The sequence below is a fragment of the Theropithecus gelada genome, chromosome 9 (assembly GCF_003255815.1).
Source record: "Theropithecus gelada isolate Dixy chromosome 9, Tgel_1.0, whole genome shotgun sequence".
In the NCBI taxonomy this organism is placed as follows: Eukaryota; Metazoa; Chordata; class Mammalia; order Primates; family Cercopithecidae; genus Theropithecus; species Theropithecus gelada.
This window is the reverse complement of record NC_037677.1, coordinates 7,033,047-7,060,192: the sequence shown is the minus strand read 5'-3', so window position 1 is coordinate 7,060,192 and position 27,146 is coordinate 7,033,047. Positions and strand designations below refer to the sequence as shown.

Here is a 27,146-nt window from a genome sequence, read left to right as displayed (position 1 = left end):
TTGAAGGTTGCCTTTACTTGGTGTTGGGTGGAGCACATCATGAAGGCTTAGATGTGGGCCCTGAGGTCCCACCCCAAGCTCCGATACATTCCCTTAACCCCAGAGCTGTTCTTAGGACAGGGGGATGCCCGGTCTCTCTTTCAGCCAATCCTGCTCCAATGCCAATCTTTTCCTACAGTCCTTCTTCCTCTTTCATTTTTAGGGTGGAGTGTCTCTGTTTTTCCAAACCCTCACTTTATTTGAACCCCTTTTATCCCTGCCTTTTTATATTTCAAGCATTTGTGTCTGTGATAAGACTAAAGACTCCTCTAAAGTCATCTCCTCCATACGGCTGCTATTTTGTTTTTGTTTTTTAATGTATAAAGGAATGTTTTCCGCCATGTTGGGGATGCTCTGTTACTGTTGTCCTTCTGTTTCTCTGTTGGTAAGATCTGTTCGTACCTCTTTTCTCCACTTCTTCCCATGCAGGGCTGCAGACTCCTATTCCAGAGGTCATTGTCGATGTGGAATCCATGGACATCTTCCCAGTGGGCTGGTGTGAAGCCAATTCTTACCCTTTGACTACACCACACAAAACAGTCTGTAAGTGGTTCCCAGTTGAGGGGGGTGGTGGATGACACCGGTAATCTTCGTGAGTAAATCGGCAGCTTCATAAAGAAATTATAACCACGTTCTAAAGAACAAATAAGATTTTTGATTTTCCACTGAGAACCCATGTTTTCGTGATCTCATTTAATCTTTAAGTGTTTGTATGAAATGCTATCACAGGTTGACAAACTTTAACAGTGAGGGACAGTTGAAAGTCACAGAGAGGCGGAGAAAAAATACCTGAAATCATCACTCTCAGATTTTTATCCAATTCATTGTTTCGATGTGAAAAAAATAAGTTAGATACTATATTATTGTGTTATCATTTATTTAAAAGAACTGATTTTTCTCATGTAGCTTCTCCTAACAGAATCATAATTGGTTCCAATAATTTACTGACATTCTTATAAACACTTAGCCAGGCTAGGCACAGTGCCTCATTCCTGTAATCTCAGCACTTTGGGAGGCTAAGGCAGGAGAATGCTTGAGCCCAGGATTTTGAGACCAGCCTGGGCAACATAGTGAGATACTGTATATACATGAGAAAAGAAGTACATATATAAGGAAATTAGTCCAGCAGGGTGGCACATGTCTCCAGCTACTCTGGAGGCTGAGGTAGGAGGGTTGCCTGAGCCCAGGAGGTCAGCGCTGCAGTGAGCAAAGATGGCATCCAAGCACCAGTAGACTCCAGCGTGGGTGACAGAGTGAGAGTCTGTCTCAAAAAATAAATAAACAGTCTACTCTTAACAGTAACTAATAGCTGATATTTCAGCTGTACTTTATAAAGCGTATTACCACACATCTCTTTGGTTACAGAAATACCAAATAACCAATATTAACAGTTAAACAACCCAGTAGTACATGCCCATTCATACATGTGTGCACACACACGCATGCACATTTAAATACATGCAACAATTTTTTTTTTAGACAGAGTTTCGCTCTTGTTGCCCAGGCTGAAGCGCAATGGCCCGATCTCGGCTCTCTGCAACCTTCCACCTCCCGGGTTCAAGCGATTCTCCTGCCTCAGCCTCCTGAGTAGCTGAGATAACACGCATACACCACCATGCCCAGCTAATTTTATATTTTTGGTAGAGACGGGGTTTCACCATGTTGGTCAGGCTGGTCTCTAACTCCTGACCTCAAGTGAACCACCTGCCTTGGCCTCCCAAAGTGCTGGGATTACACTTTGGCCGTGCCTGGCCAACCGTGTGTTTTAACATATTATTGTAGGTTATTATCACAAAATGGTACCATTTAAAAATCTTCTAGCCTAATAAATCATTGCACTTATTATTCTACCCTAATGCATATCAGAAGGGTTATTTAAAATGATGAGTCCTTAGAGATTACAGGTTTAACTGTTAAAGAGATTCCGTCTCTGTCATTTTCTTGGTGGAATTTAGGCACCAACTTAACTTCTTCCTAACAGCCTGTTCTGTGGCCACTTCTGAAGACTCTCACAACATTGCTGGAAACACAGTTCCATTGCATAGCTGACTTCACGTTCCCCAGTGGCAACAGAGTTTCAGGGCTCCTTTAGTTAGCATTATTAAGAGCACCAGAGGACATTATGTGTGTGAAACAAGCAGGTAGTTCACATTAGAGACAGCTGGATTCTATGGGATTCTCCTTTTCCTAAACCATCCTGCTCAATGGATCTGATTCAGTTGGAGTAATAGTTTCCCCTTACTTAAAAATATTTCTAAAACGTTGAGTGTACAACAATTATTTTAATCTCGAGGACATTCTTTTCCCCTGTCTCTTAAAATGATGCAGATTCTGGCCAGGCATGGTGGCTCACGTCTCTAATCCCAGCACATTGGGAGGCCAAGGCAGGTGGATCACCTGAGGTCAGGAGCTCGAGACCAGCCCGGCCAACATGGCGCAACCCCATCTCTACTAAAAATACAAAAAATTAACCAGGCATAGTGGTACATGCCTGTCATTCCGGCTACTCGGAGGGCCGAGGCACGAGAATGGCTTGAATCTGGGAGGCAGAGGTTGCAGTGAACTGAGATCACGCCACTGCATTCCAGCCTGGGCGACAGAGTGATACTCCGCTCTGTCTCAAAAAAAAAAAAAAAAAAAAAAAAAAAGTGCTGCAGATTCTGACCTTGCTCAGCCAGCATGGCCAGTAGGTTCTCCCCAACCTGAGTGTTGTCCTGGGGTTGGGGTTCCAGTCCCCTTTGTCCTTGTTGTCCCTCGAACAGAACCTGATGTCCTAGATCCTCTTCCTCCCCGCTTCACATGGATTTGGGAAGGTGCAAGTGCTTTGGGGTTTTCTGTAGCACAATCACGTACAGGTTAAGGTAAACGCTGTAAAGTTTCCTCGTTCCTTAGGATTTTGGATCTGTCTGTTGTGCTTGGCTCTTTCCCAGGGGGTCAGGCATCCTCACCCCATTAACAAAGACCAGGGGAGACAAGTATTCCAAACTCACTTTTCACCTGACAGATCCTTAGTGTGGACCTTTTTGTAGAAATAACTGGAGTTGAATGGCCAATAGTCAAGAGTAGGTGGGATCTTATTGAGTATTTTTCTTATTTATTTTTGCTTGCATTTCTTGCACATACATTTTGCTTTAAAGAGGCAAACTCCAACTCCAAACCTGCCAGACTCTAGCAGCTTTAGAAGTTTTGTTGGAATTAATGTATGCTTATGTTGGAAGATGTAGGAGTATCTGAGCCAAAGTTAGTAGATGCCAAAAGCTTTGGTCTATTTTTGTTAAGGTGATCCGAATCAGTTATAAATATAAACTGGAAATGTTCTTATCCAAATAAATCACTATTTGCTCATTTATGTCAATGTTTGACCAGGCCTATTTGTGAGCTCCTGGTTCTCCTTTTGTGAATAACATGTCTGAGTTGACATGCATGCCTCTGACAGCACTTCGGGAGAGTGCTGTGATGGTCACATGATTTGCTTCATCACAATTTTTCTCGGAAAAAAATCATTCTGGATAATTGCTTGCAACAATTGATCTGAACGTGTGTGCTTATGTGAGATACAGCAGGTGTACTCTTTTGCTTTCTTAGATGCACATTTAAAAATGAAGTAGCTAGTGTAATGATCAGATTACATGAACTAAGTTGTACTAAGATCTGACATCTGGTGAGTTAACGTCTGTCCTATGCTAGAAGAAACTGATAGGAAATTGTGGCGTGAGTGACATAACTTTTCAACATTTAAATTACTACTTTAAAATGGGTACCTTTTTACTTTATAACCTATTTTTAAAAATGGACTCCCCCACTAACAAAGCTGACTTTCTTTTTTCCCCTTTGCCTTTTCTACAGCACAAAAGAAGAGAAAGATTGCAGTCGTGCAACCAGAGAAACAGTACGTGCTTTTTTCCTCCCCGACTGTACTGTATACCGATAAACTGTAGTGTCTTTATGGAGGATGGGAAGCATGGCTGTTTTTATTGGTATTATCTAGCAAATAGCACCCAAGTAGAGGTAGCAGTAAAACACAGTGGCTGTTATTTGTTGTGTACCCGTTATGTGCAGGACACAGTGCCTTCTCCCCAGCGCACTCACAGTCCAGATTCCCATGGCTCACTTTTTATTCCACTTCGACGTACCTGGGGAGGCCCCCTGACCTACACACTGAGAGAAATGGCTGTCTGTGCTCGCAATTCTCAGCGTCTGCAGGGGCCCCACGTGGCAGGTGCAGTTTCGACTCGCAGCCCCTCACCACGCTCAGAATGCTGCTGCTTACTCTCCTCTCCTAGAGTAGCCCGGGTTTGGAGGCAGAAAGCTTCAGTCCAACCCCAGCTCTGCTGAGTGAACCTGAGCAAGTAGCACTGGTTCTCTGCCTTTCAGTGGCTCTGGTTTATAAAATATGATTTGGGGTACTGAGGAAGATTAAATTAGATTCCATTTGAAAAAAAGTGTAGGCCTTAAGTTGTAGGCTGAACAAATACAGATTATGCCCTGTCTCCCATTTCAATTGTGATTTCCTATGGAAAGAGGGTGTCCCACATTTCAGTTGTGACTTTATGTGGAAAGAGGGTGTTGGCAAAGTGTGTCCAGGCAGGCAGTGTGTTTTTGGAAAGTTGTGACTGCTAGTAACATTTGTAGATACTGAAAAGTATTTAAAATAATGCTAAAATGTGCATTCCATGCCAAGTGATTCTGCTTCCTTAAGTAAATAAAAATACACTGGTGGAAAGACAGCTGAAAACAGCGTTTTTCATGTGCAGTAGTCGAGTTTAAATTTAAATAAAATGAAATTGAACTGTAACTGCACTATTTGAATGAGAAGAACAGTTCTGTAGGCGTTTTTTTGTGGGTTTGCTTCTAAATGCAGTGTATGCGGCTCATAACCAGACTCCATGTTATCCACCTGATGTTGAAGTAGAGAGATTTCGTAACACACCTGTGACTGAATCCAGACTTGAATCCATCACTGCTAAATGCGCAGCCCATGGATTAACGATTCTTACCTTTCCCGTTTGTCGGTCACTTAGAGAGCTTGGAGCACATGGATTGCTGGGCCCCATCCTCAAAATTTCTGATTCAGAATGTCTGAGATGGTGCCCAAGAATCTGCATTTCTAACAAGTTCACAGGTAGTGTCAATGCTGTGGGTCTGGGGGCCCCTCTTGGAGAACAACTGCATAGATGGCCTTGCTACGATCTCTTGTAAAGGTTGACTTTGAGCTTAAGGAGCTTTTCAACCATGTGGTTTCTATGCCACCAACCTAGACACCCCTGTGAAACCTAGTGCGCCTCTTTTCCCCTAAGGCTGCATTTTAAAACACCTATTTATTCAGCAGCATTTTTACTGAACTATAACAGAACTCTGTCCTGGACTAAGCCTGTATTGCATTTGAAGACTCGCCAGTTTATAGATTTTCTTTTAGGGTCTTATTTTTAGTGTGGCCATGACTCACAGGGGCCCGGAGGTCAGAAATCAAAGGTTAGTGGAAAGTGGTTTTCAATTAGACATCGAAGTGGAAAAGTCTGACTTTAATCCAATGTAAGATAACGTTTCTTCGTGTTTAAAATATAATTGAAGACAGTATTACAATTCCATAGCAGGAGACAAGGCCAGAAGCAACCTGGGAGAAACTCACTGCTCAGTGCCAGCCGCTCAGGGGCAGATGTCTTAGGCTTTCCAGGGCCATCCAAAGAATTGGACAACTACTTTTCTGAAATGCTGTTTTCATCTGGTCTTACTGGCATTGCTCCCATGCACACATTCTGTTCTGTGGTCCTCTTATCTGAGATTTCTGGAAGAGTCCTTTTAAATTATGATAAGACTTTGGAATGTAGTAGTTCCTTCTAAAGCTTGCAGTCCCTGATCGTTTTATTTTCTCTGTTCACAGATTGCCGCCCACAGTGCCTGTTAAGAAAATACCTCATGACCTTTGTTTATTCCCTCACCTGGACACCACAGGTAATCGGTCCCATTTAGGGGTCTCTGTGCCTTCCCGAGTGCAGCCGGGAGCAAAGACACGTACATGTTTCTAGGTCACTGTGAATACATCTCAGCGTTGAGCCTGTTCCGTTTTTCTCCATTGCCACTCATGAACGGATACCTACTTTTTAAAAAGAAAAGTTTCTGAGCTAAATTCTCTGTGCCTCTTCTTTTCTGCTTTTTGGCCAGTAGTTCTAGATAGCTCTAGTCTACAGAAAAACGGTTTCTGTGTGACTTGCAAATTAGGAGCCAATTTAGGGCTGTGTATCATGGGGAAAAGGAAAGTGTTGAAAATATCATCTCATTAGGCAATTTCTTTTTCAACATTTTATTTCGGTTCCACTTGCATTTTTCCACTTACTGTTAGTATTTAAGTCGCCTCTGGCTTTTGAATTGTTCCTTAAAACCCTCTAACGAGCTGGTTGTGGACAATATATGTTTTTTAATGTGTAAAGTCTTACATCCTACAATAACCTTTGGAAATACGTTTGTGAGCTACCCTCTGACCATGAAGTCTGGTAATAGACACATTTGTACTTTGTCATACTTGATTAAAAAGTCTATAAGCCAAAATGAAACCTGCTCTGAATTCCAGGATTAAAGCCAACATGTCATGGAAGAATCCCGCTAGGAGATTATCTTGGTAGTAAAGAGCTGTTTTATAAGTAGATTTAACTAAAATTTTGTTTTTCTACAGGCCTGGTAATCTAAAGGCAGAGTAATCCTACCAAAAAATTTCCATGTAAATTCTGCTGTGGACTTCATTATTTTGACTGTTTTATATAAGTCAAACTTTAGAATGGTTTTAAAAGAACCTTGCCAGCTACACTTTCATAGTCTATAATTGAAATTTTACTCCTTTTCTTTTATATCCAGAAGAATAACATGTCTGCCTCCTACCTCTGCTGGTTCTTAGTTGAAGTCTTTATGAGAACAAGCCTTCCTAGACTGTTAAATTACCATCCCAAATTAATAGCAGTGGTTTTGCAGAAATTCCACTGTGAGTGTTGCTTCACTTGGCGCTTGGGTAGAGTCAGGGTGGGGCAGTGATTCCCTTAGCCAGAAGTGAAACCTCGTTCTACATTTATAGACATTAAGAAACTTTAGGCCCGGCATGGTGGCTCATGCCTGTAATTCCAGCACTTTGGAAGGCGGAAGCAGGCAGATTCCTTGAGCTCAGGAGTTTGAGACCAGCCTGGCCAACGTGGTGAGACCTCATCTCTACTAAAAATACAAAAAGTAGCCAGGCATGGTTGGCATGTGCCTGTAATCCCAGCTACTCAGGAGTCTGAGGCAGGAGAATCACTTGAACCCAGGAGGTGGAGGTTGCAGTGAGCCGAGATTGAACCACTGCACTCCAGCGTGGGCAACAAAGTGAGACCCTGTCTCAAAACCAAAACAAGAAAAAGTTTCTTTTTTTTTTGAGACAGAGTTTTGCTCTTTTCACTTTTTCACAATCACATTCATGAAAGCACTGTTGACAGTCCTGAGAAAGTAGAAACAACTAAATATCCATCAGTAAGAGATTAGACGGCTAAATGATACTATATTAATTCAACAGAGTCAAATAAGTAAAAAAATGAATGAACTTTCTAGATCCGCATTTACCAACTTGGATATATCTCAGAAACTTCTTGTGAAGCAAACAAACAAAATCTTGCAGGAAATCATTTATGGAATATGTTTAAAATATATATTGTCATGCTTCTGTCTGTGGTGAAGCTGACACACTTGTGTGGCATGATGGACACCAGATTCAGGGTTGTGGTGACTTCTGGGGGTGCAGGTTAGCGGGGTCACTGGGGTGGGTGACACCCAGGATTTCACTGTGTAGTCAGTGTTTTTGTCCTTGAACTATATAATGATTCTGGAGTGGTCATTGTCTTAGCTTTCGTGTCTTTTCGTGTGTCTTGAATACTGCATCATAAACAGAAAAGTTTGTTTATATGGCAGAAAGTATGATTCAGAATTTCTAAGGTATCATTAAGGATATCAAATGTTGCTTGTAGGCACATGCATGCTTCTGTGTGTGGTGAAGTTGACACACTTGTGTGGCATGAGGAACACCAGATTCATGCAATCTGGAAAAATTAACCAGAATTTCTAAGGTATCATTAAGGATATAAAATGTCCTGCTATTAGGACACAGCACCTCTTTCTCAAAAGAAGAAAATCATCTGTTTTTCTCTGCTCCTCTGTCACAATTTTCAACCAGAGTGCGGCTTCCTAATTACAGTTCTAACGACACTGGCCGTCACAGTTGTTGTGTTCATTTTGGGTTCCATTGCTTTTGTTATGCCTGACTCCCCATCAGCCATGACCTCGGATAGCTCTGTATGCTCCTTTTCCCTGACCATGTGGATGAAGCAAGGGTCTCGGGGCCCCCTAGGGTCTGGGGCTGTGGTCCTAAGCATGGGCTGTGTTGCTCTCCCCTGCAGGAACCGTCAACGGGAAATACTGCTGTCCTCAGCTCTTCATCAACCACAGGTGTTTCTCAGGCCCTTACCTGAACAAAGGAAGGATCGCAGAGCTACCTCAGTCGGTGGGACCGGGCAAATGCGTGCTGGTTCTTAAAGAGGTAAAGCCCGTGCACAATCACCTTGGCTTATTTTAACAGGATTTTTCAAAAAGCTGTGAGCCCAGTTTCTGAAGGAGGGAACAGACATCGGAAGCAATTCAGTTGGCATTTACGGAGATCTCCTTTCTCTCTGTCCTGGGGGCTGAAGCCAGAGATACACAAATAGAAAAATGATGCTCTGACCCATGAAAGACTCCCCGTCTAGGGGGAGGGGACACACATCTGCCTCCCCTCGAATTAGGGGGAAACGTTGCACTAGATTTGAATGAAGTGCTTTGGAAAGACAGAGGGAAGATTGTGTGTGGATTGAGGGCCTAGGACTGGAGTTGAGGTTTCCAAAGAGGTAAACGCGCCTGGAATGGCACAGAGGACTTCACAAGGCAGCAGAGGGTATTATCACTGAGAATGGTGCTCCTTGGCCAGGTCATGGTGCTGTGCCATCTTTTTGTTTCATCCATCTCTTCCCAGCACCTGGTACGTGCACACGGGAGGTAATGGTAAGTATTTCAATGGTCTCCAGGTACTTTGATGAGGTTTGTGTCATGGGTCACATCCAGGCCCGTCACTTGGAGGCTGTGGCTCCCCATCTGTCCTGCTGCCTTCAGGCGACGACCTGCAGAGAGAGGTGAATCCTGAGGATGTTGATGAAGGCTTCTTCTCCGTTGCATTTTTCTAGCATAGCCTCAGACAGTGCTTGGAGACAGATTGGAAATTTGGAATAGTTTCCAAACTCTTCCTGGAACTCTCTCTGCTCTTTTCTTACACATATCAGTGCTTTCTCTGAAGAAAGAAGATACCAAATGGATATTCTCTATTGCCACTGTACCATGATGAATGTTTCCTAAAATTCTGCAGGCACAGCAATCCATTGATCCATTAAACAAATGTTTGTTAGGTAACTTTGAGGAGCCAGGCACCATTGGAAGCACTGGATTAAAAAAGAAATAGACTCTGCCTTTTGCCTGTTGGGGTTTCCTGCTATTGTTAGGGAGATGATGTAATCCTCAGCTTGATGTGCAGTTGGGGGTCTGAGAGAGAGGCAGAAACACAGTGCCCTGGGAACAGAGTGGAGGACAGATATATGGCAAGTAACATTTCATCTGGCTTAGGCAGAGTGCGTAGGATCCTGATTGCACAGTGTGGGCATGGCCACACAGGTGGGCATTCAAGGTGTGTTCCAGAAAGGAAAGTCAGGTATGGCTGGAGCTTAGGAACTTAGGCTGGAGATAAACAGTGGCATAAAAGGATGCATTAGATTTTGAGAAGAAAAACAGGAAGCTGGCCTGCCTTGACGCTTCAGTGTGAGGTTGGATGGAGCAAAGTGGATGGGGCCTGCTTGTGAAAGGCCTTCTCTGGTATTTTAAGTGATTTGGACTTGAATCTATGGATGGAGCACGAGAGCCTCTGTGTGGTTTTTAAATATCATTTCACTTAATGAGAAGGAGACCACTGAAGCAAAGTCAGAGGGCGTTTGCTCTTCCTGGTCATCAGTGGTATTCATAGTTAAAGACCTTTATATTAGAAAAAACGTCTGCTTGAGAGAGGAAGTAGGGGTTACAGTTTAGAAGAAACCTGTCAGAAATCGACGAGGCTATTGTTGTGATCATTTATTCGGGAGCATGTAGAATGCTTAGCAGGTGATCCCTGCCACACATGAGCGTCCAGTTGAGTGGGAAAGATGAGTAGGTAAATAGAAAGTAGCCACATGGTCCCAGGTTCCTGGCATGCACACTTTGAGATCACACTGGAGGCATCCGCAGTCTGTGGGGACCGTGGAACAGGTGGCCTGCCCCAGGTAGGGAGAGGAGCGGGAACAAGGCTGGGGCATCTGGGGTGCAGGGGATGAAAGAGGGAAGAGGAGAGGATGCTCACAGCACCTGAAATTTGCAGACTGCATGGGATGGACCCAGAAAGGGCCCTTGTTCATGTTTAGAGTCTGTCGCAGGCCTGGCCATTGTACCAGGCCCTTCATACACATCTTCATTTAGCAGCAGAGTGGAGCTGCCTTCCTTGTAACTAGCTCATTTCTGCATTTGGCACCATGTCTTGAAATCAAACAGTACACATCTCACTAAGCGTAAGTGGCGAGTAGATTCAATACATGAGAAATTTACAGCTAAAGAAAATGGTGATTGAGTTGGAAGGGCCACACCCTAGGAAGGGCTCCGCAGTGTGGTTAAGCGGCAGGACCGCTAGTTAATGCTAAGCGAATAAATTGGCACAGATTGGAGAGCCCTGTAGATATTAAACTCAATCCAAACAGAAATCAAGCCAGGATTACACATAAGAATTTCTGCCACCATAGGAAATAGGACCCTAGAGCGAGAATTGACTTTCTTCTGTCTGCCACAGCTGTCAGTCTGTGAATGGATTTCCACTAGGGCGATGTTGTCTGCCTGTATTTCTGCCTGGTTTTGTTGTGAGTGATAGGATGAGGACACAAAAACACAAAATTACGGAGAGCTGATGGCCTTTTTTGAAGCTGCCTGCAAGCCTGTTTCACATGACATGTTCTGTTGTTGAAATGAGACCTTCCCTTATCTGCCAGCTCTGTTAACAAACAAGATGACCTTGGCTTCAGCCTGTCTTGAGGGGCTGGCTGTTTTACTTTACTAAATGATTTTTTTTAAGTCAAGAGTAGTTACCCCTGGTCAGTTCTCCAATAGGTGCCCGCAGCCAAATTTAAAAGTGAGGCCAGAGCAGTTTTCTAATGACAGAACTAGTTTTTTGCTGATGTTTGAAAAATGCGTGTGGCAGGAAGAAAGAAAAACAAACAAAAAAATAGGTGAGTGCTTCAGTTCTGTGAGTGCAAGAAAAATGTAAGTTCCACCAAGTTAATATTTATGCTAATGCTCCTCTTTCAGTACCAGAATCTCTGTAGCTTCAGATTTCATTTTGGTTAAAGAGAACGAGGTAATGGAAGCAAAGACAGAGTGCATTGCTTTTCCTGGCCATCGGTGTTATTAGGAACTTGAACACTTTATGTGTAGGAGATGTGCAGTGAGAGCGGTTTATGCTGACCTGTTCTGCCAGAAATAGACAATGTCTCGGGGGGTGGATGCAGACATGGTCTTTGGCAAGGTTCAGTGCAGGCTTCAAAGTCTAGTTCTGGGTTCTATCTGAGTGGACCGCTTTACAAGAGAGGACGAAGTTTCTGGTAAAAGTGGTCTTTAATGCATGGCTCTACTCACTTGATGGGTGTTAGAGCCGAGTGGGGTTTGGAGGGGACCACGAGTGTGTCTGGCCCCAATTCGAGGGGGTGCAGTGAGGAGAGGTACGGGGACCTGGGAGAAGCTGGAACCAGAGTCACTCACTGCTCCATTCAGGTCCAAATGTATCCCATAAGCAAACTCAGAACGAAGCAGGCCTTGGTGTGGAAGGGCAGGCCCAGCCAATGACCGCCCCTCACATGCTGGGCCTTTTACAGGATGCCTGTGCCCAGCTGCACGGAGGGTAGAGTTGTTAGGCACAGGCAGTAGTGATGCTGTTTATCCTAAGTCACATGTCCATACTCAGTAGGGTCATTGTCCATTGGGATCATCTTTTCCTATCTCAAATCCTTCTACCCTATGCCTCCCCGAGAGTACCAGGGTCCCCAGAAGAGAGATAAACTATGGATCTGTGTCATATCAAGAGATTGGTTGCCTCCTATGGCCAAAAGAGTGTTGTCAGCTGTTGTGTTCCTTTGCGTTGCACGAGGTGTTCCGGAAATTTTTGCCTTGTAACGTACATACCGTCTCATGAATCACCAGGCCTGTAGTCCTCACTTTATAGACAGTGCGTCAGGCTAGTGTCTGCATGTGAAAGAGAAAGTGAACAAGTGAGCCAGCCTGGGCACAAGAGGCCAACAGGGAGTGGAACATCTAATGTATTTACTCATGCCCGTGGGTCCTGGAGTGACTGTTTCAGCTGCAGACACAGACCCGTGATGAAGGTGAGAGCAGACCAGCCAAGCGCTCCTGGCAGAAATGACTCTGAAAACACCCACCTGGGCAGGGCGATGGAGCCTCTGCCTTCACAGGAACTCCAGACATCATGGGGGGTTGGCAGGACAGTGTCCTTGGAGAAAGTCCCAGGGTGGCTCTCGGAGATTTGCAGAGCCTCGTGGTTTTCCTTAGAATTTATTTGGCTTAAAATATCAGTATGTAAATGTCAGTGACAGTATGTAACTTCTGTTTTTCAGAAAAAAAGGGAAACATGCCTTTCACTTGGGGCATCTGTGGGTGTCCCTTTGTGGGTTTTCCGCATGAGTTTTGGGGTGCTGAGCAGGCGAGGGCTCTCCGATTGCGTTCGCTCGGCAGCAGACCTGTCCTGTCCTGTGTGCTGCTTTTTGGCAGTCCAGGTTCAGGAGCTTAAGAGAGGAACATTTATAGAAAGGAAATCAATGAGCTGTAACTTTCTGTAGAAAGGTAGAAATAGAACACCTGATTTTCTGCTCTCTTTTTTCTTCTTTTGGTGCTTAAATGTTCAGACAAAGCCCGGGAAGCCTGGCACCTAGAACCCTGTGCAATGAGGCGCTTCTCAGGCTTGTTTTTTTGCTCCAGTGTAACTCTCCACCCCGTTCGCCAAGATGCTGGTGAGACCATGGCACTCAGCTGAGGTCGAAAGGCTAGTTGTGAAGGCGTAGACCAGCAGACTCAAAGAAATAATGCTGCACCCCTGGACCAGAATGCAGTGTCCCCCGAACCCCCGGCCCTGAGTCAGAGATACCCCACTGCAAATAGTGATGTGACTCCCAACCCCCAAAGGGCTTCAAGTGACTCCGGCTCCTGGTCACCTGCAGTTTTGGATCTTGCAAGTGGGACCTGGCAGTTTGGGATTTGGCCTCCGCTGTTATTTATGGTTTCGATTTCTGCCCTGTGGTTGATTCTTTAAGTGATTTCCCTCTGTCTTTTTGTTTGGGGTGTGTGGCTCTCACATTTGGGGAGTCTGTCGTGTGCTGTTTGAATTTCCCCTTCATTGTGGAGCTCTGAGCATTTGTCCTGGGCTATCACTCTCAACAACTTGTACCTAAAAACCAGAAAGCTTTCTGGTGGGAACCCTGAAAGTCGGCTGCCCCAAGCAGCCCTCACTGTTCATAAACTTGACAGTAGGAGAAGAGCTTTCATTCTTGGAAGCAGCCATACGTTTCTCGATAGCACCCAGGGGAGGCAGTGTTAAGGGAGTAGGAATGATGGTCTCGTATCGAGGACTTTTCCAAGTGGTATTGGACAGAGGGAATGTCTTACCCAGCTGACCTCGGTGAAGTCGGTGCTCAGAATCAAAGACAGATGCAGACAGGCCTCTGGAAGATACTCTGCTGTGTTTTTGTTGCTGCTGTTTTAAATTTATGCCGAACATTAGTTAACCCACTAAGTATAATGTACCAAGCTTGTGGGCGGGTGTAAACTAACACACTCACATAGTCTGTGGTGCTGAGGGAAGGCTGGCAAAGGAAAAGTGCACATTGTTTTTGCTTGTCAGGCTTTAATTATTTTCCCATAGAGAAGACAAGATAAATTTGATGAACTTTCTTAGCATAGCATAGGATAAGATTTTGCAGCAATGAAAAGCAATAGCAAATGATAACTCCTGAGGCTCCGTTCACGTAGATCATATGGTATCAAATACTTGGAGTGAATTTATTGTTAATTTTTAGATGAACAGAATAATTTTATCTAATTTCAGAACCCATATTGAAATTATTGAACTAATTCAAAAAATATCTATAGGGCACCCTACTCTTGCCAGTTATAGTTCTATCTACCATGGATACAGCAGCAAACAGAATGAAGCCCCTGATTTCCTGCTGCTTATGTCTTAGTGGGGGTGGATGGTGAACAAATAAGCCAATTACAGAATAATCCTGTACTAATAGTAAGACAAATTTTCCATGAGAGGCCGGAGAATGAAGGGAGGAAGTGCTGTGTACAGAGGATACTCGGCAGAGACCTTTCTGATACGGACTTTGGAGTAAAGACCTGGATGGGGAAGGATGGTCTGGAAGGGTTTCCCAGGAAGAACAATCCTAAGAGAAGAACAGAGCAGAGGAAAGGCCTGATCTGACTTGTGATTTAAAGGATTGCCCTGGCCGTTGTTGGGAGGTGAGGCTCTCAGAGGGTGAGGTAGAAGGCGGGGAAGCCCCTGCCAGCAGGGTGAGAATAGAACCAGAGCTGCCCAGTCTTTCGGCCATGTGCCCTCACCAGGCATCTGAGTAAGACAGTTTCATGAACATTGTGGACACAGAAAAGCCCCCATTGGATTGGGTTCCAGAGAGGACTGAAGAAGAGAAAAAGGCGCTGTTGAGCGTAGACTCTTCTTAAGGATTTTACTGTAAAAAAGCTGAGAAATGAGGTGGGGGATGTATTAGTTCATTCTCACATTGCCGATAAAGACATACCCGAGACTGGGCAATTTATAAAGGAAAAGAAGTTTAATAGATTTAGTTCCACGTGACTGGGGAGGCCTCACAATCATGGTGGAAGGCAAAAGACACGTCTTACATGGCAGCAGACAAGAGAGAATGGGAGCCAAACAAAAGGGGAAACTCCTTATAAAACCATCAGACCTCATGAGACTTATTCACTACCATGAGAACATTATGGGGGAAACTGCCCTACAATTCAGTTACCTCCTACAGGGTCCCTCCCACAACACATGGGAATTCAAGATGAGATCTGGGTGGGATCACAGCCAAACCGTATCAGTGGAGGAAGATGAGACACCTAAGGTCCTGTTAGTTCCGGGGGGCGGGGGGCAGTCTCCCTGCTACCCTGTCTGATCAAGAACACAATGAACTGAACTCCAGTGTTTTGCAAAGCACAGTAATTCAGTCTTAACTGTGGCTAGTCATAGTAGCTGTCCACTTTGTTATTTTCATTAGGTAACTATAATACATGACATTGTCATGTGCACAGAAATTACTCAGCTCACAATTCCAAAGTTTTATAGAGAGCTTGTTGAATTTGGAGACGTATGATGTGGCATCGAGAAAAGCCAAGGGAAAAACATTCAATATCAGATGCTTTTTAGAATTTAATTGCTGCCTGCTCCCAGCCGAATTGAACTCCAGAAGGCATTTTCTTTTCACAGTCACCAAATGCATCTCGATATGCAGCAAATAACATGTAGCTCTGGGGTTTTCTCAGGAAACCCAATGAAAAGAATCTGTTGAAATTTTATTGTCTGTTGATAAACACTGTGTGCGTTATTGCAGTCTGTTCTAATTAGATTTATTTTTAAACTGAGTTTCTGTAAATTGTACTGACAGTAAACAGTAAAATCAGATGATTATTCTAATACAGAAAACACAAACACAACAAAACTGCTGGTACCGCCTTGTCATGGCTTTTTAGCACCTTGGCAAGCCACATTCTCTTGGTGGGTAGTTTTGAGGCTCTTGGAACATAGCAAAATGTTACCCAGGCAGAGAAAAGGCAGTCGCCGGGCTGACTGCATAGTGTAAAGTATTTTAAGAGCGAATCCTTAGTTACAACTTGAGAACGCTTTGTTGTTTTCGGAAATAAATCAGGGTGCAAACCAAGCTCGTTACGTTCCAGAACACGACAGACCCGTGAAAACTGCGACATGCATATTCCATCCACATTCTCCCATCTCCTTCCATTTATTTTGTAATAGTCTCCATTAAAAGAGAGTGAGCATTTAGGCACTAGTGCCAGTCTCGCATCTCACTCGGGTATATCTCTTGCTCTCTCAATGGTATTTTGCTCTGAAATCCGAAATGTGAGCTCCATGCCTGGCGTGCTCCTTCCAACTTCTGCACCGGGACAGCCTGCAGGAGGCACGGACGCTGCATGCTCTCCCCGTCTTGTTCCTGCTACTGTCACCCAGTGGAGCTTCACAGAGGGTCATTTCATGAAGCTCCACACCTAGGCCTCTGCTTTGCACTCTCACATTCTGTAAGGTCTTTATGCAAATAACAGCAGCCCAGGAATGTGCCAGAACTCGTCAATGTTAATCATTAATGATGATTTACTTTTTGAAAGGTGAGCACCTTAGGGGTCTGAGGTTAGCACCTTAGGGGTCTGAGAAGCTCATTGAGGTTCACAGGAACATATCTCCCCAGGGTCAGCAGTTGGGACTCTCGGAAATGCCTGCTCTTCCTGAGCCTCATGGTAGACACATGCTTGTTTTCTTGGTCTTTGGAGTGAGGGGTGGATGGAGGAAATATGATATTGGATGGCGCTGGATGTTCCAGACGCTCTTTGAAAATATTCACATTTCAGAGGGTTGCCCTAGTATTAAATGTCCATGAATTAAGCCTGCAAGAGGAGAGTGTCACACAATTTGTTACCCTCCTTGCAAGCATCTGAGGCCTCTCCAGAAGTGTTGGCATGAGTAGATTGTCTCCGTTTCATTGGTTCCTTATGAAATCTTTAAAAATAGAATGAAATTCTCAGTAGCCTATCCAGCTGAAGAGTAATCCTGTTGAAGTACAATAAATTGCTCTTTGGTGAAAATGGTTCAACTTTTCTGCAACTAGAAGAGTTAACGGGAGTCTGCCACCTCCTCTAGAGAGTGGTTCACACTTTTCTAATCAGAGAGATTGGATTTTACCACGCTTTTCATCCCGGGATGGTGAAACAACTCGGTGTTAGCCTGGCACGTGTTCTGTCAGACTTAATCATAGTTCTTCACTTAATGTGGGTGTAATGGTGAGCTGTTCCTAAGTGTCAGTGGTGTGGTTTTCAAAGCATTCTTGTGTTAGTAGGAATGAATGCAACTGCAGCTCAGTCTACCTATTTTTTCCCCCAAAAGGTTCTCAGCATGATAATCAACGCGGCCTACAAGCCTGGAAGGGTATTAAGAGAATTACAGCTGGTAGAAGATCCCCACTGGAATTTCCAGGAGGAGACATTGAAGGCCAAGTAAGTGTTTTCAATTCTGGAAAGCAAGGGTTTTTGTAATACTTCACCTGCTACTTCGAAACTTGCCACTTCTCTTTGTGACACAGCCCTGAGAAATGGAACAAACTGAAGGACGTTCATTCTATAGTTCTATGGATGACTGTAAATTTATTGGCATTTTTGCCATACAGCATTGCCTTAAGCCTTAGGATTCCTAAAGTGAAGTAGAGATTTCCTTAACTAATATTTTATTATATTACACATTCGGCGTAAAAACTTGGTATGTTTCAGGACCAATAATAGGTTATTCGAGCAAAAGGGGGAAATTTGTAGAGAGGATATCCCTCATCATTATTATACTATGTTCATAAACAGCTCTTCACTTTTGATGTTATAAAGACTATGCTAAATGCAAATGCTCTCTTTTCTGGCAGTTGACAGTTCTAACAGATTAAAGGAACCCGTGCATGTTCGGTCTGGGTTAAGTAAATGGCAGTGAAATCTGGGTTGACATGGAGTCAAGTGACTTTCTTTTATTTGGAAATAGGCTAATTGGAAAGGTGACATTTTTGCTTTCGTTAAGTTTCTTGACCTCTGAAATTGAGAGCAGGAACCTTATCAATGTACTTGAACTTGGTTATTTAGGTACATAGAAAAAGATCCGTTTCTAAGATAATTTTATGTTGAATAATTGTTTAGAGTGCTTGAGAGGACTTTTAATATTCATCTCTGGGTTTCAAATAGAATAGGTTTTACTAGTTGACTTCTTAATGATCATTGAGATGTAACATTCGAGAAATGATTTTTTTTAAAAGAGGAAACCAGTTTTCAGTGGCTAGAGGATATCTAAGCCTCCTTTAGAGAAGGCACCTGCCCTATGCATAGTGAAAATTGAGGAATATTAAATAATTTGTACGATCAGTACTATTTTCCTCTACAGTTAATTCATGCTAGTACTGTGAGTAAAGATGTTTAGAGATTGTTTTGTGCCACACTCAACATTCATTGCCAGCAATCCACTTAGCATTCCTGGTGTCATTTTTGAACAACTCTGGGGTTTTAGATTCGGTAAACGTCACTTATGGTCTAATCATAATCTGCCAAATCACCAAAGTGTAAGAGAATATATGTAGATAAGAAGAGGGTTGGCCGGGCATGGTGGCTCAAGTCTGTGATCCCAGCACTTTGGGAGGCCGAGACGGGTAGATCACAAGGTCAGGAGATCGAGACCATCCTGGCTAACATGGTGAAACCCCGTCTCTACTCAAAAAAAAAAAAAGACATACAAAAATCTAGCTGGGTGAGGTGGCGGGCGCCTGTAGTCCCAGCTACTCGGGAGGCTGAGGCAGGAGAATGGCGTAAACCCAGGAGGCGGAGCTTGCAGTGAGCTGGGATCTGGCCACCGCACTCCAGCCTGGGCGACAGAGCGAGACTCCGTCTCAAGAAGGGGGTTTATTTGCAGAAATGGCAGGCCGATTAAAGATGCTGCTACATTTCATCATTTCCGTCTTTCTCAAGAAATATCTAAGTGAGCTTCACCTGTAACTCAGAGAAAAACATGTCTTTCTAATATTTCATATTTTTCTCCTTATTTAAAGAGATCTTTAGCAGTAGTGGCACATTTTCTTACAAGTTTGTAGAAGTTGTGGGGGCAGAAAACATGAGCAAGTGTTTATAATGGAGAAATCCTTCTTATTTTAAAACTTTGCTGCACAATTCAATACAGTCCATGTACACCTAATGGACACAGATATAATAAAAGTACAAAAATCTTAGCTCCCATTAAAACCTCCTCTGCCTCCAAATAAGCCAGAAACTCGCTCCCACTCCACGGTGAGAGGGAGTTCATTTTGCTCGTGTTTGCACTCGTTTTCGTGTTACCAAGTCGATCAGAGCTTTTTATTAAATCCAGCCCGATACAATCAAAACAGACATGGTGAAACCCGGCTCTGCTGAATTGTAAAGGCAGCGTATTACCTGTTATATCAAATATGACAGAAAGTTCCATAGCAAACTCTTACACAGCAACTTCTAATGAGAAAACGTCTGTCTGAGCTGGGTTGCAACTGTGCTAGATCATAGCAGCGTCTCAAAGCAGCTGCTAAGGATGACAGCTTTACAGACAGCGGGAGCTCTCCTGCTCTGGTCCTGTGTGTTGAGTCACCTCTTCCCTTCTGATGTGAAACGACAACTTTTTAGATCTCGACAACTTTGCTATTCTCTTTGGTGCACATGGGAGGAGAGAGAGGTGGCATCTTCCCATTTAGCTGAAAGGCAGACGTGTTTTCTGTCATGAATAAATTAACGTACAAGAGTAGAGACCTGCATTCAAGACATTTGGTCCAGGCCAGGCGTGGTGGCTCATGCCTGTAATCCCTGCACTTTGGGAAGCCGAGGCAGCACACCGCTTGAGCCCAGGAGTTCAAGACCAGCCTGGACAACATAGTAAGACCCTGTCTCTACAACAGATAAAATATATATATATGTGTATATATATGCCATATATACATATGACATTCAGTCCTCTTGGTTGGTTATGGGAGCTGTTGAACACAGTTCTAAAGACTGTTTTCAGGAAGAGCGGATGTGAGATTATCCGTAGGGCAGTGTGATTGCGTTCCGTTGGCATCTAGGATTTCTGGTTGTTTTTCCACCTCCTAAGAGTAAAGACCCATTTACTTGAAAGGATGAAGGTGTCTTTGTAAAGGTTTTGACTTGTAAATATAACGAAAACTTACACTATTACCTACGATTGTCTCTGGGTGATTTTTCTTCTATTTATCCAACAACCAGACCTTTTGTAGAAATTATTGCAATATTTGAACTTGTGAGGAGTCTATCATTATTACCCTCAACAGGTATGGAAAAGCAAAAATTTGCTAGCTTTTGGGCCAAGGAAAAAAAATGGCTTCTCATGTAGTTCGTTTCTGTTCTGGAAGAGAACATTTCTTGCTTGCCAATGAATTTAAATATGCTCAATTCACCTACATTATTTTCAATTACAGGAGAAGGAATTTAGGCTGTATCTTAAGGGGATAAGGAAAAAAAAAAGCCTTCTACCTCTCTGCATCTAGAGACATTTAAATATGTTTTTCAACATGTTACAGAATCTCTTGAGGGAAAATGAAAAGACCGTCTTAACTCTTCTTTGAATGGCGTTTGTGATCATCTTTATAAAAGCCAGGCAGAAGCTTAATAATTTTTCCAGTCCTTTGTTATAGTTACTCAGAATGTTTAAAGAGGAAATATCCTGGTAGGATTTCATGTGACTTACAGCTCACTGTCACTTATCAGAGGCGAGGAGATAAAGTCAAATCTTCGCTGTTAGGTGCATTGTGCTCAGCTCTGTGGAAATGTTGTGGTTTCATTTTTTTCCTAAGCAGCGGTTAATTTGGTGTGTGTTTTTACTTATTTGACTTTAATTTTTGTCCTTTTATGCAAGCCTGTGTCTTATCAACTGTCACGGGTAACATCTGGCTATAAAGTGATTTATGTAAAAAAAAGGATTCCCAAACTGAGAGACTTGACCGAAAAAGGTTTTGTTTGTTCATTCGTTAATTTTGGTTACCTGGCCCAAGCGTATGTAGTTTGCTGTCCTGAAAACGTACGAGGTGAACTTTATGGTTCATAATACGATGGTTCGTCACGTTAAGCAAAGCGATGAACCAGTTTATTCAAAGGGAAGACAGCGTTTCTGTGTGTGTGTGTACCTGAATTCGTCAGATCGCGGCATGGCGTGTCTGATTCGAACAGGCCAGCTTAGGACATTCTGAAGGAGCAGTGGTTCCCCTGGGGTAAACATACACACCCCTGGTATTGCAGAGTTCCCATTATTTAAAGGCAAGAAGGAAGAAAGACATTTCTGAGGAGTTTGGGTGTCCTAAGACTGAAAACCAGTGACCCCTTCTCCCGACCCTGGCATCCAGTGACCAAGAATAAGACCAATAAAGTGAAAGCTTTGATCTGAAGGAAGTGAGAACCGTACCTCACTATTGCTGATGAGAACAGAGGCTTCCCACAGCCTGCAAAGCCTCCCTATTTCTGCGGTTCTCAGAGTCACCGTTTCCTTTCTCTTTTAATTCTTCCTTCAGCATTCGAGGGTGTGAATAGGGCTTGAAGAACCAGAACCTCGTCCCCCGGTCCCAAACCCCTATCACTGCCCGACAAGATTTTGTTAAAAGTTCTCACAAGGGTGATTTTGAGGGCAAATGATGGAACTTAGACCATAGTGACATTCCGCTTGGGCTCTACTGGTGGTTATAAACTGATGGTTACACCAGTGTTGGCTTCTTCACTCTGTTTTTGTTTTTGACTGAAAATCCGTTTTGATTTGTCTCCACTTTCAACTTTGAACTACCATATTAGTCCATTTTCTTGCCACTGGGTAATTTGTAAGGAAAAAAGGGTTAAATGGACTGACAGTTCCACATGGCTGGGGAGGCCCCATAATCACGGCGGAAGGTGAAAGGCACATCTCACGTGATGGCAGACAAGAGAAGAGAATGAGAATCAGGCAAAAGGGCCTTCCCCTTATAAAACCACCAGATCTCGTGAGACTTACTCACTACCACGGGAAACGTGTGGGGGAAACTGCCCCATACTGCCTCCCACAACACATGAGAATGATGGGAGCTACAATTCAAGATGAGATTTGGGTGGGGACACAGCCAAACCGTATCAGCTACTGAAGGAGAGGAGATGATTTTTTCGGCATTCTTACCATTCCATCTTCCTCTGTCTTTCTCCACCCCTGCCATGTGCACTTGGACGTGGAACAAAATCCCTACTTTGGCTGATGGGGAGGAAGTGGAAGGCCACACACACTTTATATTGATATTGGTGAGGAAAGACTTTGCCTCTGCTCTCTTAGGTTCTGAGAGCCTGAAAATTAAACTGACCAAAGACAGGTGAGTGAGAGGAGAAACAGCCCGCTTACGTGTGTAACGCTCATACCGAGGGAGTGCTCAGCGGTGAATAACTCAGAGGAGGGGTCCGTCGTTTGGGGATTCTGCATCCAGCTCAGTACGGGAAAGGCAGCCGGGAGCAAAGGCTTTTGTCGGAAGAACAAGGAGATTGCTTTGGGAAAGACAGATTGGATTTGAGGAAAACAAATGGGAGATGAGAAAGTTGGTGCTAATGTTTGTTTATGCAGGTGTGAGTGGTCTTTCTTCTTCATGGCCAGGCCGGGAAACGTCCCCAGAAGAGGGGATTTACGGCAGCTTTACTCTTAAGTCTCTCTCCTGGGAGGAGAAGCTGTCCCCAAAGAGGGAATTTACGGCAGTCTCCATTTCTCTAGCGTTTCTGCTTTAGAGCGGAGAAGGCTTCTTGCTGTATCTGTCGAATCTCAAGTATCTTGAGCTTAAAATGATCTTCTCTGGACTCTGGGGTTCTCAGTGTCCTGCGCTGACAACCAGCAAGAGCCTCTCCCGTGTTTCCCACTGTTGATCTGTGACTTCCTTTATTGTCTCAAAGTGTGCTTCCGAGAGCCCCAGCCCCTCCTGATGTGCTCAGCTTGTAAAGACGAGATTGCGTTCTTCCCTCCAGGTTTCTCTGCAACCTGAGTGATGCACAGGTGCTGGATCGGCAAGGTCTATCTGAGGACTAAGATGAAGGCTCTCCTTCCTGGACCTCTCCCTTACAACTTTCTCCTCCCTCACCGTTTCTGTCTTTGCTATTCCTTAGTTCCAACTCGATGATCTTTTGCACGTTGCTTTTATTTTCCTTCTTTCTGAGATTATTTATATTGCCAGGGAGTTATCTTTTGTGTGCGAGCTTGGCTGTCTCGCCATATTTTCCTCTTACTTTTTCTTCTTGGGACTTGAAATACATGCTCCAAAACCTTCGTGTTTGTGAGGGCCTTGCCGGGCTGCGTGTTAAATAACATCCGTGTCTTGCCCTCTGGTCTCACAGTGTCAGCAGAAAGTTGAAAGCATTATCTCATGCTGTTTGGCTGTTCTTTTCACACATCCTCCCTACAAAGTTTTGTCGCTGGTATGCTGTTTGTAAGTCTCTCATGGAAGGTAAAAGTACGAAACACACTCTTCTTTTCACTTTTGGTAAAATAAAGAATAGAATGAGGCTGGGCACGGTAGCCCATGCCTGTAATCTCAACACTTTGGGAGGCCAAGGCAGGAGGATCACCTGAGGTCAGGAGTTTGAGACCATCTTGGCCAACACGATGAAACACCCTCTCTACTAAAAATACAAAAATTAGCCAGGCATGGTGTTGGGTGTCTGTAGTTCCAGCTACTCTAGAGGCTGGGGCAAGAGAATCACTTGAACCTGGCAGACGGAGATTGCAGTGGGCCAAGATTGTGCCACTGCACTCCAGCCTGGGTGAGAGCCTGTCTCAAAAAAAAAAAAGAAAAGGAGAGAAAGAATAGGTCATCCCCGTACCCAGCCATCCCCAGGTCTGCCATATGGAGCTCAAACCCCTGTCCGCTGTGCCTGGGAAGATCGTGTAAGGATCAAGTGATGAAATGCTCTAAGATCCTTGAGAAAATGTCAGTGGCTCCATTCCATCAATGCACATTTACTGTTAATTCCCAGCCAGCTGGTAAACTCTTAGAACTATTTTTTGCCTCTCCTTATTTATAGGCCTGTATCTTCGTATGTTCAGCATGCCTTTGAAAAAGTTGTTCCAACAGTTACCCTAATTTGCAGGGCAACTCCAAAACAAGCCTGTTTATTGGTTCAGGTTGCAGTTGGAATTCACAATCAATTTATCCTTCATATATTGATAGCAACTGGATATGTCCATGTTACTCAACCAGTAGTGCTCAGAAATACTCATGTGGTAGAAACTCTGTTGTAGAGTCAGCTTAGTATAGTTTGAGTCATTATATGACTACATGCCTTTATATTATTTCTAAGCATTTTTGAAGCAATCTCAAACTTACAGAAATATTGGAAGTACAGAATAAAGGTACTGTTCTTTCTCCTGATTGATTTGGGATAAGTTGAAAGCCTAAGCCTCATCACCCCCAAACCCATGTTGAATATCCTTTATTCAAAATGCTTGGGACTGGAAGTGTTTTGGATTTCATCTTTTTTCAGCTTTTGGAATACTTGCAGTATACTTATATTATGTTGACACTCAAAAGTTTCAGAAGTTGGAGAATTTTGAATTTCAGATTTTCAAATTAGGGATGTACCTGTATTTTTTTTTTCTTTCTTCTGAAAGGAGTCTTGCTCTGTTGCCAGACTGGAGTGCAATGATGCAATTTGGTCTCACTGCAACATCCACCTCCTAGGTTCAAGTGATTCTCCCTCAGTCTCCTGACTAGCTGGGACTACAGGCGTGTGCCACCATGCCCAGCTAATTTTTGTATTTTTAGTAGAGATGGGGTTTCACTGTGTTGGCCAGGATGGTCTCGATCTCTTGACCTCTTGATCTGCCCATAAGTGGGCTTTTGTAAGGAGAAAACTTGGGCCTGTTGTGTTCACCCTTTTTTTCGCACTCATGGTGGAACGTAGGTTCCAGTTCCAGTCCAGCACGCCAGGGTTCATCTTAGACTTTTCCTTCCCTATACTTGCAACTCCGGCTCTGACAGTGGAAACCTGGCCTGTGCTCTCCACCTTTGGCATATTTGTTCATTTCATCAAGCCTCAGCATCACTCCAGTGTCCTCACGCACCTTGCTGCTGTCCCCACATGCGACAACCTCCTCCCTGCGTCCCGCCCCAACTTCCATGCCTTTCCCTGGTGGGTTTCTCCAAGATGGGTTTCATCAAGGAGGGCCCTTGGGACCAATGCCTTTGGAAGAGAGGGGAAGGCAGTGGGATTGTGTAGACAGAGATCATCCCACAGTGAGGCCAGGCAGGCACCCGCAGCACCTCTGGGGTTAAAGGCTCTTCATGGCTGTCTGGAGTTGGGCTCCAGTGACCTTTTTACTTCCTCCACAGTCAGTCCCTGGTTGGGGCCCTCCTGGGTAGGACAGGGCCAAGGCAGCTTTTTGCAAAACCCTAAAGGGGGCTGGGCACAGTGGCTAAAAACTGTAATCCCAGCACTTTGAGAGACTGAGGCAGGAAGATCACTTGAGGTCAGGAGTTCAAGATCAGCCTGGCCAACATGGCAAAACCACATCTCTACTAAAAATTTAAAAAAAAAAGAAAAATAAAAAACTGACCACTATAGGCATGATGGCGGGCGCCTGTAGTCCCAGTGACTCAGGAGGTTAAGGCAGGAGAATCACTGAAACCGGGGAGGCGGAGGTTGAGTGAGCTGAACTCTTGCACCACTGCACTCCGGCCTGGACAACAAAGCGAGACCCTCTCTCATCAAAAAAAGAAAAAAACAAACAAACAACATAAAAGGGCCACAACTGAAGGCTCCCTCCCAGCAGCTGGGGCAGCAAGCTCCCCAGTGAAGGGGTCTAGGTAGCACGTCATCCGCCACCTCACCAGCCTGTGCCCCATCCTTACTCAGTCCCCTCTACCCCCACTGCCATGGCTTCTAAACAGAATTGTTCAGGAAGGGCAGGGAAGAGAAAAAGAGCCCGCTGTTTTTAAACAATGCTGTAATTTAAATCTTCATACCTTCAGATGGGCTTTTCCCTATTGTGAAAGGTTTTACTGAAACACTTGCTTCCACGAAATCATCCCAAACTAGGAAGAAAAAATGAAGCTAGCCTGGTTCTGTTTCCCCCAAATAACCGCTCCCTTCATCCCTCCCTCCAGTGTGGCACCGCGTGTGTGTGCCTTGTCACCTGGAGGTTTGATGAGCATCTCGTCTTTGAGCCTCGTTCTGCAGTTTGACATCTGACCTGGCTTGCACATTTCTTCCTGCATTCTTATGTCTCTTTATTTTGTTTTTTTAGGGACTCTAAGAATCTTGATAGTGAGCTCCTTCCAACAAAGCTGTAGGACCACCAAACTCATAGTGGAGAAAACTGCAAGGGAAAATGTAGCCATGAATCATTTTTATTCTACATATCCCATTTTCACTCTCCATTTCCCACAACACGAGGAACATACCGTGTTCCCAGTTGTGCTGTTTTTTTTAATTTTCATTTTTATTTTTTGAAAATGCAACAAAAGCAATAAGCAAGAACCGCCCCAACGTGGGTCCTGGAGTCGCTCTTCAAAGGCACGGGGAGGGGAGTCTCTACACATGGGGTCAATGGAGGGCCTAGGAAAACCAACAGCCGTTCGGGGCCGTAGGATTTCAAGCATGATCTTATCTACAGAAGATTACTTTTTAGTTCTCACTACATGGAAAGTCAAGCTGGACCCGTTAGAGAAATTGAAGAAAAAGAAACACCCAGGGGCTGGGGTATGAAAGACCCTGAATAAATACGAAGTACATTCAGTAGAATATGCAGATATAAAGTACAAGTTGGAATTTAATTCTTAATTTTTTTGCCGTTGATACTTTAAAAAAAAAGATTTATTAGTGGAAAAGTATTTTTCCAGTCTTTAGAAAGACATTCCTAAAACGCTGAAATTTCACATTTCAGTAGCTTGGTGATATGTGAATGAAATAAAAACCTATGATCTGTTGCCAGCTGAGAAACTGACCATTACTTTATACCCATGATAGTTTTAAAAATGTGCCAAAAGGTGATTAAAAGCTACCTTCAAGTGCTTGTGTTTTCAGGCAGGCATTATTTATATCGTATTCCCATAAATATTTGGATGAGGGCTGTAGTGCCTAATTTTAAAACAAGAACCCATCCAATCTGCTTTTTGTAGCTCTGGTTGCCAGTTTTA

General features: G+C 43.9%; 1 protein-coding gene across 3 annotated transcripts in view; it reads left to right on the top strand.

The window, feature by feature from the left end:
• Window positions 1-27,146, top strand: part of SFMBT2 (Scm like with four mbt domains 2) — a 255,402-nt gene that overhangs the window by 208,242 nt on the left and 20,014 nt on the right. For 2 of the 3 annotated variants that reach the window (XM_025397758.1, XM_025397757.1), the window contains exons 12-16: window positions 469-582; window positions 3,886-3,928; window positions 5,921-5,991; window positions 8,451-8,590; window positions 17,348-17,457. In XM_025397758.1, the coding sequence (XP_025253543.1) occupies window positions 469-582; window positions 3,886-3,928; window positions 5,921-5,991; window positions 8,451-8,590; window positions 17,348-17,457 (478 nt within the window). The remainder of the gene's footprint in view (window positions 1-468; window positions 583-3,885; window positions 3,929-5,920; window positions 5,992-8,450; window positions 8,591-17,347; window positions 17,458-27,146) is intronic. The other variant, XM_025397759.1, reaches the window with a different exon arrangement.